Here is a 10,157-nt window from a genome sequence, read left to right as displayed (position 1 = left end):
GCAACAAATTAGTAAACTATGAGTATATTTATTGCGATCTTATTGGTTAAAGAATTTTTTGTTAATAAATATTTTTAATTAATTTCTTAACTGATAATTAATAGCTATTCAGAATTAATTTTCTTAAAACTTAAGATTTGATCTCAAACTTTTTCGCAATTATTCTTTCAAAATACACAAATAACCTAAAATAACCAGGAAAATAGGATCACTTCCAAGACAATTTTTATTTCTCGAAATTTGTACGATAAAACAATGAATAGGCTAACACATGATTACTACAAAGACAGTACATAATTTTACGAGAAATATCGTTCACTCTGTCATGTAGAATAATCACGTTGTATCTGCTAATTGGTTCTTGTCGTGAGATTTGTACAAATAACCGGTCATCTGCTCTTAATCGTCGCTCTTTGTAACTGGCGTATCATCTGGAACAGAAGTAACTAGTTAAAATTTTCGGATGCACGTTGCTAGATGGTAAAGTTCCTTTGGTGAAAGGGAATCCCTGTTGGCTCGTTTCATTGTACGCCAGTCCCATTGTTTTTTCATTCTTTGATATGTGTTTGTATTTTCTACCGGTCGATATCCTCTTATTGTCTTTTATTGTACTATAACAATAGTGCACAGTGAAAAATGATTATGTAAACGGATACTCATTTTAGGTTAGAAATGTAATATATCTATTACAGAAATTTTTTACAAATTTATATAACTTTTATTCTGATGATTCTATTATGCGTTGGTTGTAAATAAGTATCTATTTGAATTAAAAGATCGTTAAATTTTTAGAGAAACTTTGTAAAAGATTATGTTATTTTTCTTAGGGTAATTTCTATTAAAATTTTTATTAAAACTTATATTACATTATACTACATATTTCAATTTCGTAAGCAGTAGGAATTTTCCTAGAAAAAATTTGATATAGTGTTATGTCATAATTTCTTCCTATTTTAGAAAGAGAAATAGATAAAACACATACACACCTTTTTTGCATCCTCTAAATTGGCAGGAATATATTTTGAGTTCACTGTCTGTGCTAGACTACTGTAGTCTCTATAGAGGATGTATTGATCCTTCAACCATTGCCTTATCATCAATATTTTCTCTTGTAATTCAGCAATTTCATCTTTTGCCTTGAACTTTATATCTTCCAGATCTGTTTTTAAAAATAACTATCATTATCTTAATTACATTATTAATATTTAATTTAAAATATATACACACAATAATGGATAATAATAAAAAAGTAAGACAAAAATATAGAATAAAATTTCGAAGCTTTATTTTGGAAAAAATTGATGTTAAATATTTATCTAATACGCGTGCATCAATATTTAACAGATCTTGTGATAAACTAATATATAATATATAATATATATATTTCTCTCATCGTAAAAGATCAAACTATCATAATAATCATAAACTAAAAACATATACTCAATATTTGAAGTTAGTTCTCTCGAAATCATATAACAAAATTATTTTGTTTTTGGCTTATTTTTACACACAATTTCCTTATCGATTGTATGTACTACAGAATACTGTTACAGCACAGTCTGTGTATTTGAAATAAGAAAAAATGAAACTATTTAAAAAATCAGTAATATTCTATTTTTAACAGTTGTAGTAAAAGAGAAATCGTTTACCAGGTTTCACGAATGCCTCAATTTTCGGAAATTCAAGCGGTCTGAAGACAGATAATTGAGAAGTTGCATTAGATTCCCCGGGGCTAAATCCTAATCGTGTGCGTTCCAACTGCAGCAAGTAATTACGGATGTCCTCGCGTTCTTGTTGTAGCCTGAATATTGCTGTTTGTTTTCGCAGGCAATGCGTTTGTCTGCAGTCAGATCTTGAATACTTTCCTTCGACTTTATTACAGTTTGATAATTTTCGACTTTTCGTTGTCCTTGAAACTTTCTTGTTCTTAACCTTCTTCCGTTTAAGCTTTTGATCATGATTGGAGTCCTTAAACTATAAATGATTTTTATAAATGAGTCATAATTTTTTAGCACGTTGTTAATGAAAAATAAACATCTTTTAAATAACTTATTTATTAGAAAATTCACCATTTTAACATTTTGTGCCGATGAAGCGTCGCTATCGTCATTCTCAGTGTTCCTACCCGCATTTGCAGGAGGAATCTTAACTATGGTTCCACAATTTTTACAGTGTCTAGATTTATTTGGAGCTACTCTTGTAGTTTGAACCCTGTTTCTCCTAACTATGGCATTAATTGCATCCTTGTTCAATTTTCTCAGAGTACTAATAACGTTCGATTGCTTTGGAGTCTCCCTAAAAAATTTCTCTTCGCTATAAGTCGTTTCCAGGTTATCGTTTTCAACCTCACTCCTTGACCATCCCCCTTCTATTTTATTAATACATTCTTCTCTATCTTGCTCATTCAATAAAGAAGTCTCTTGAATTTTCTTTTCACTTTTTCTGAAATAAAACAAAAAGAAATGTGTGCAGAAAGTAACCTATTTTTAAAATTTTAGGTGACTGAGAAGAACTTCGCGGACCAGAACAACATGTAATTGCTTCTTACGTGGATGTCAAGAATTCCTGTTCTCCCACTACATTCTTTTCCATGGTATTTTCCTTACGGTCCGTTAATCTCTCGTGTTCAGAAACCACAGTGGAATCGGTCTTCTCCTCTGTGCTTTCATTTAATGATTTCTTGTGCTTCTTATTCTTCCTTATGTGCTTCTTCGTCGACATTATTTGTTTGGGTAGTTTCAGAAGACTAATCGGCACTGCCTCGTCAGCGTTTTCCGTCGTCTTCACGTAATTTGAAAGCTCCTCGTCAAGGTCAATATTACACTCGCTTGTACTCTGCATTATTTTTGGGGCGATCAGCTCCACGATCTCTTTGTCTCTGAGAAAGGAGCATAATTCCAACTGTATCGTCATTTCCTCTTGCTTTACTTCGCGAAATTTTTGAGAAAAGTGGTTCAAAGTTAAAATAGGTGATCTTGAAAGAATTTGGAAGTAACTTCAACACGATTTCATTTCCGCTTAATTTTTTAACACTTAAAGTATTCTTGAAATATTCTTGATTCTATATCATTATTATTTAATAATCGTAATACATAAAAGAAGAATTTAGTGTTCTGAAGTGCCTATAAAGATCATTGACATAATATTTCTAATTGTTTAATATTTAAAAAGCTTAGTTTAATAAGGAATATACGTAACTCGAGAAAGAAGTAACTTGAAATAATTCTTTTTCCCTATTGTTCAGTTTAAATCTACTTTTAACTTTGCTTGTCTTATGAAGCATATTAGGTAACTCGAAAATTCAGATTTCTTTAAAACTTTATGGATTTGTTGTGGACCTTAAGGAATATTCTAAACTACTTTTTTTACCGACTAAAATTCGGTTCTTCAGGATGAAAATACCCCTTATTTACAGGAAATCCATAAAATGAAAAAAAAGAAATCTGAATCGTCGAGTTAATTAATAATTACAATATTCACAATATTCATATCTCAATTTTAATTACCTGCCCTCGTCGATCATCGTCTTCTGAATATTTTGTATCTGCTTGTGCGGAATGATCTTGATCTGTTTTACCCCAGAAATTACAGTATCCTCATCTGAGATATTCTTCTGCCGTTCTTCTACAGAACTAGATGATTCAATGGAACTCGATACTTCTTCGAAGGTGTCATCTTCGTACTGAGTCTTCCGGTCCTCTCCATTGCAAACTTTTTCTACCGAAACGTCCTTATCCATCGTGTCTGACAGTTCAGAGATGATTTCGCTTCTTTCTTCACTTATCTTGATAATTTCCTCTATTGTCGTTTCATTATTACCATTATTTGAAACTAGAACGCTATCCTCGATTACTGTCACTTCTGGTATATTTGATTTTCCGTCGCTTCTCCTGGAGGAAAATTCATTGACAGATTTTTCTGCTTCTGAAATTATTTCAGAAATATCTGAATGCCTAGAAAGCACTGTAGCAGCCGTAGAGTCATCATTGTCCCTTAGAGGATCTTCAAATCCTAGCATAGGAACCTTAATTTTGATCTTGGAAATAGACTTCGAGTTTAAAGTATCTTTAAGAGACTCTTTTGTTTTAGAAGTATCACTTTCCTCTTCCATTTCATTATTTATCACATCTTCTGTTATAAATTTTGTTGTAATAAATGCCTCTGGAGATTTTTTCAAAGTGGTACTGTCACTAATCACAGATTTGTCATTTTCTGAGTTAATTGGAATTTTTATCTCCATCTTGGATTTCGAAAATACCTATAAAAATATTAAAAAATTAAAGAAAATAAAAATTCTGCGAGACCTAAACACGGTTAAAAAATTTTCAATTTTAAAAGAACATCAATATGATATAAATAATTCTAAAAATAATTTCGCGTTAGAAATAATTTTTAATTTCAAGCTTAATACCCTAAGTGATCTTGAAAATTTCTATCAGATATTTAAAGTGACTTATTTCAACTGATCAATACCTTGGATTTAATTTCTTTTTCTGCAGTATCTACTGATAAAGTTGGACTATCTTCTGAACTGTCTTTATTACTCAAAACCTTAGGCTTGACTTGCAAATCCCTTAAAGACCCTTCTAGAGAACTTTCAGTGCTGACGTTACTCTGAACTCGTTTGCCCTCGCTACATTTGATATTATACTTCCTGTCCATTTCCTTCAGTCTCATCAATGCAGCTGTCGCCTTCGAACTTAACATTATTTTCCTTTTTTTAATTTTCTCTATTTTCTTCTAGATCCATCCACAGAGGAGGACTCCTCTGGTCTGACTAGACCTTACTAGCTTCACTTGTAGATTTTTTGGCAGACGAACCGAAACGAATTGCGCCTGCTAGAAGCCGTTACCAAGGGGACAAATTGATAAACAATATGGTCTGAAAGCTAGTATATCGTTTAAAACTGTTCCTCACGCAGGAGCTGAAAAGTTATTGCATTAACAAGAATATGAAGCTTTATTTGGTCAGTTTATTGTAATATCCATAGTTAAGATTGTTCGATACCTCGTGTAAACAAACAAAATCAACCATTAAACATAATAAAATTCTATCTGTTTTATCGACATCTTTATGTTTGCTATGGGAGGGAAAAGTCGGCTGACCTTCGAGGTGTGAAATAATTTTGAATGATTACTGGTTACATAATTTTCGACATATTACTGTGTATAAGTGATTTCTTGTTATCTAACAATTTTCCGGTAACATAATTACATAAGTGTTTATAAAAACTGGGACCTATAGAATTCTACCAGATATAAACATGAAGCGTTAACAAATAAATGAACACTGATTAATAACAATAAGAAGGAAATATGTAATATATGTAATATAATTATTCTTTAATTTACTTTTACACATTATATTACCAATATAAAATACTGTTCCAAAATTGATTCAATATTTTATAAAATTCAATTCTATTTGAATATCGCTCCAGAGAATGATCATTAAAGGATTAACCAATAAGAATGTTTTACTGAATTACTACCTTCTATTTTCTACCATATCAACAATAGATAAAATAAGATAAACGCTGACGTGAGGTTATGTGCATGCAGCATGGCTATAAGCTGCCACGGCGTGGCGCCCTGTTGGTTGAGCGTGGTCAACTCTGATTGGCGTTCCCATGCCAGCCAATGAACACCCTCCATCTGTCTACCCCAGCGGCTGCTAACTTACCAACCACGTCCACGATTTGAGCATTATCGGCCAGTTCGTCGTAGAGTAAGCATATTCGTCGACCGGACTTTTGCTGTCCAGGCGTCTAAAAATGCGATCCTTCTGCTCGTTTCTGCTTCTGCTGGTGATTACAATCACCACAGCAGAGATTTATTTTGAAGAAAAATTTCTTGATGGTAAGTAAACACACTTTAAGATATTTTTAATTGTAGTTTTATTTTCAATTCCGTTGCTTCATTCCAAAAACCTTACATCCGATCAAAAGGAGTGTTAGAACAATTAACGGGACTTTCCTCTCGGTTTTATCTGGGAAAACCACACCCAGGTTTTTAATTAATGTAATTTCCAGTAAAACAGTGATCGATTATGAAGTTCTGTCCAGAAATCTGGTAATTTTAAGAGAGACCGTTTAATGTATTTCACCTTGGTAACCACACGCCCTCACTTCAATCGCTTTTGTAATGCCGTGTGCTTGTGTATGCATATGAATTTCTACATAATTAATACTCGATTTGATAATCGAGTGTTGTAGAATTGTTTACGATGCCATATGCCAAGCGGAAAAATCGAAGTTACTGTGAACGTGGCATGAGAACCGTCTCGTGGCGAGGGCCATCAGCATATACGGTTTGCGTTCCACCGACATGACGAGCAATCGATTGGTTGATCTGCGTTGAACTCTTCGAGAAATAAACTTGCTCGTACCTCGAAAAAAACGTGTCAGAGCGATACAATTATACGTCGCGTTTAATTCGATTTTTAGGTAGATTTTACTTAAGAAAATGATTCCTCCTCAAGATAATTGAGTAAAACATCAATTTTAATTAAATATATTTAACAATTCCCAGAGTATTTTAAATTTCTGAAAATTAAAGTTTCTATAAAAATTTATTATTATAGTTTGTAAATATTTTTGCAAATGATTTTATAAAGTAAGAATATTTTCAATAGCACTAATTTTCTTTTTAATAAAAATTAATTATTAAAAATTCATTGATATGAAAATATATTTTTATGTGTATCTTATATAAATGAATATTTTACAGATTCTTGGGAAAAAAATTGGATTTACTCTGAACATCCTGGGAAAGAATTTGGGAAATTTGTTTTGAGCCATGGAAAATTCTGGAATGACCCAGAAAATGACAAAGGTAAACAAAAGAAATTATACATCTGTTAAACAACATTTCCCTTATCAATACATATAAAGTTATAAAAGAATCAAGATTTTTAAAAAATGAGTTACAAAACTAATTTTTCAAAATTCTAACTATAATTGCTAACATATTAGGAAATTATGTAATCTTTTAGAAACTCCCATTTTTGTACTAATAAATCATTTTTTTAATTTTTTAAATAATATATGATAATATCTTTCATTCTGAATATTTTCTTATATAAGTATGTAGTTTCATCACCAGCAATTCCATTCATACATACAATTCGTTTCTTTCATGTCTTAATTCAAATCATATGTTATTCTTAATACACTGTGAAAATTGGATATTAGTTCTCCATAATTGTTCATTGATCACAAGGATATATAACTGATGTTTCTATACTGAAACCTATTAAAATAATTCATTATGACATATAAACATAAAGTGGAAAGGGAACAATCAATTTATTATTTTTATACAGCAAAATAGTTCTTAAAGCAAACAAGTTACTTGCTTTAATTAAAATAAAAAATTGTTTATGACTTTTGAAGCATTAATTTTTCAAATCATGTTTACTTAAATTCTTTTTTATTATTTTGTATGTATTGAAAAGTATAATTTTATATATACAATTTAGTAGTATAATTTATACTATGATGTTTCATTTGCAATAGGTATCCAAACATCTCAAGATGCCAGATTCTATGCTCTAAGCAGAAAATTCAAACCATTCAGCAATAAAGATAAAACACTTGTTATTCAGTTTACTGTTAAACATGAGCAAAATATTGATTGTGGTGGTGGATATGTAAAAGTATTTGACTGTTCATTGGATCAGAAAGATATGCATGGTGAAAGTCCTTACCAGATTATGTTCGGTAAGAATCTTTAATTATTTTAAAAAAAGAAAATGAATAAAATTCCGAGTCTAGAGTCACTAGTTATACCTTGTTGTGAACTGGTGCTGATTGATCTCGGAAAGTAAATTCTTACTTATGCCCTGAATATAATAATTATATATACTTCAGGCACCAGTAAAGATACATTAATCACGTGTTAATTAAATATTGAAAAAGTAGTAAAATCTTGGATGTAGTGAATATTGTAAAATTATTTTTTACTATTTTCCTCTCTGCTACAGAAATATAAAGCTTGATATATTCCTGGCAGAGATCCAAGAAATATGATCTTTGCTAAATGTGATGTTTCTTCGCAGGACCTGATATTTGTGGACCAGGAACAAAGAAGGTTCATGTGATCTTTAGTTACAAGGGCAAAAACCTTTTAATCAATAAAGATATCCGCTGTAAAGATGACATTTATACTCACTTATACACTCTAATTGTTAAACCTGATAACACATACAAGGTAAGTCAGTAAAACAAATTATAGACTATACCGAGCCTAGAGTTATCTATTCTCATTGATTTACTACAGAGAATAGGTGCTAATGGATCTCGAAGAGGAATGATTATCTAGCTCATAAAATGTATATAAGTCACATATCGTATTTACAAAAGTGACAAAGAACGACATCATAGTTTATCCCATAGTATTTATTAAAAAGTAGCAGGTTTTTCTTTTTTTAAATTGTATTTAATTTTTTACATTCGTTTCCTAGGTTTTAATTGATAATGAAGAAGTAGAGTCTGGTGAATTGGAAACAGATTGGGATTTCCTTCCACCAAAGAAGATTAAAGATCCTTCCAAAAGTAAACCTGATGATTGGGATGACAAACCTACTATCCCTGATCCCGATGACAAGAAGCCAGATGACTGGGACAAACCTCAGCTCATTCCTGATCCCGAAGCTACTAAACCAGAAGATTGGGATGATGATATGGATGGAGAATGGGAAGCTCCAATAATCAATAATCCCGAATATAAGGTTAGTTGTACCAAGTTATGTTTAAACAAGTTATTAATGTGGATATCTATTTAAATTGATATTTTTGTTCAGGGTGACTGGAAACCACAAGAAATCGACAATCCTAACTACAAAGGACCTTGGATCCATCCAGAGATTGATAACCCTGAATATATTCCTGATCCTGAATTGTATAAAAGGGATGAATTTTGCGCCATTGGCTTTGATCTCTGGCAAGTGAAAGCTGGAACAATTTTCGACAACGTCCTAATCACAGATGATCCCGAAGTTGCCCGTAAATTCGGTGAAGAAGTTTGGAAACCCACTCTAGTAAATATCACGAAAGGGTTATAATTATTATGTTGATAAAAATAATATAATGATGTCAAAAGCGATGCTGATTTTGATGAGCGATAAAAAAGCTGGAATTCCTCGTTGCTGAAATTACATAACTGAAATTAACATATTTTATAATATAAAGTGACATATATTAATTTTGTGTTTATATACGTATTGCAGGAAGGTGAGAAAAAGATGAAGGAAGCTCAAGATGAAGAGGAAAGAAAACAAAGACAAAAGGAGAGTAAAGAGAATGAAGATAACAAAGATGATGATGAAGATGAGGATGCAGATGAAGAGGACAATAGTGTCCCTGATGCTGAAGTAAATTTTGTTTAACAATTATTTGAAACTATTCTTTGCTACTTTCAATGATGTTTTTATTTAGCTCTGATTTAAACTGATTGATAAAATGGCTACAATTTCTCATTTACTGAGAATAAAATTTAATGGTCCGTACTTTTTTACAGTTTTGATTGTGTTACTAAAATTTTTTTTTGTATTTTTCAGGAACACGATGAATTGTAAATAATGTGTTGTAATTGACACGAACACAGACTGTATTCCAGGAGCTGTGTGGCCGTGACACGCAATAACTTCCCACGAAAAATGCAAAAAATTATAACAAAAAAAGGAAAACTAACCATTGTCATTAAACAAATGGACATCATTCGATCGGATGAAAGTCTACGAAAAAAATAGATACCTATTAAATTTGTGGAAAATTTCAAAATCAGTGAATTTTATAGAATTTTCTTATTTTCTTCTAATCTAAACATGGCCTTGTCTTAGTAGCCTAAACATTCTAATCTAGTCTTCAACCATTCGATCGTATACCGTGAAATTCATCAGTGAGAAGTTATATTATGAACATTGAGTGTCAAAAAAGAAATTAAAGTGTGTTCATTATGTGCACCCAAAATATTAGATGAACGCATTACGTGCATATGTAGTATGTATGTATCATCAGAGTCATCTTGCCCCGTGTCCCTCCCATGACACAGCTCCATAAAAAGACTCTAAGTTGTTCCGTTTTTGTTTGTCAAGTGTTTTTATATACAATTGAAAGATAATTGAGATGTAATTTAATGATGCTATATATATATAT

The 10,157-nt window shown here is 31.4% G+C and overlaps 2 protein-coding genes across 2 annotated transcripts; one reads left to right on the top strand and one right to left on the bottom strand.

The window, feature by feature from the left end:
- Positions 1–389: 389 nt before the first annotated feature.
- LOC108551820 (uncharacterized) lies at positions 390–4,707 on the bottom strand. Its single transcript, XM_017906134.1, has 7 exons — positions 4,474–4,707; positions 3,507–4,258; positions 2,549–2,878; positions 2,070–2,442; positions 1,650–1,974; positions 987–1,159; positions 390–431 (listed from the first exon to the last, which is right to left on the bottom strand). The coding sequence occupies exons 1-7, from the start codon at positions 4,705–4,707 to the stop codon at positions 390–392; spliced, it is 2,229 nt and encodes a 742-aa protein (XP_017761623.1).
- Positions 4,708–5,718: 1,011 nt separating this feature from the next.
- On the top strand, positions 5,719–9,785 carry Calr (calreticulin). Its single transcript, XM_017906144.1, has 8 exons — positions 5,719–5,859; positions 6,730–6,834; positions 7,518–7,721; positions 8,060–8,211; positions 8,465–8,731; positions 8,804–9,040; positions 9,230–9,373; positions 9,560–9,785. Exons 1-8 carry the CDS (start codon positions 5,775–5,777, stop codon positions 9,575–9,577), a joined length of 1,212 nt encoding a protein of 403 aa, XP_017761633.1. The 5' UTR covers positions 5,719–5,774; the 3' UTR covers positions 9,578–9,785.
- Positions 9,786–10,157: the final 372 nt, after the last annotated feature.

Source organism: Eufriesea mexicana, unplaced genomic scaffold (assembly GCF_001483705.2).
Source record: "Eufriesea mexicana isolate 0111107269 unplaced genomic scaffold, ASM148370v2 scaffold5020, whole genome shotgun sequence".
Classification (NCBI taxonomy): domain Eukaryota; kingdom Metazoa; phylum Arthropoda; class Insecta; order Hymenoptera; family Apidae; genus Eufriesea; species Eufriesea mexicana.
This window is presented reverse-complemented; position numbering and strand designations above follow the sequence as displayed.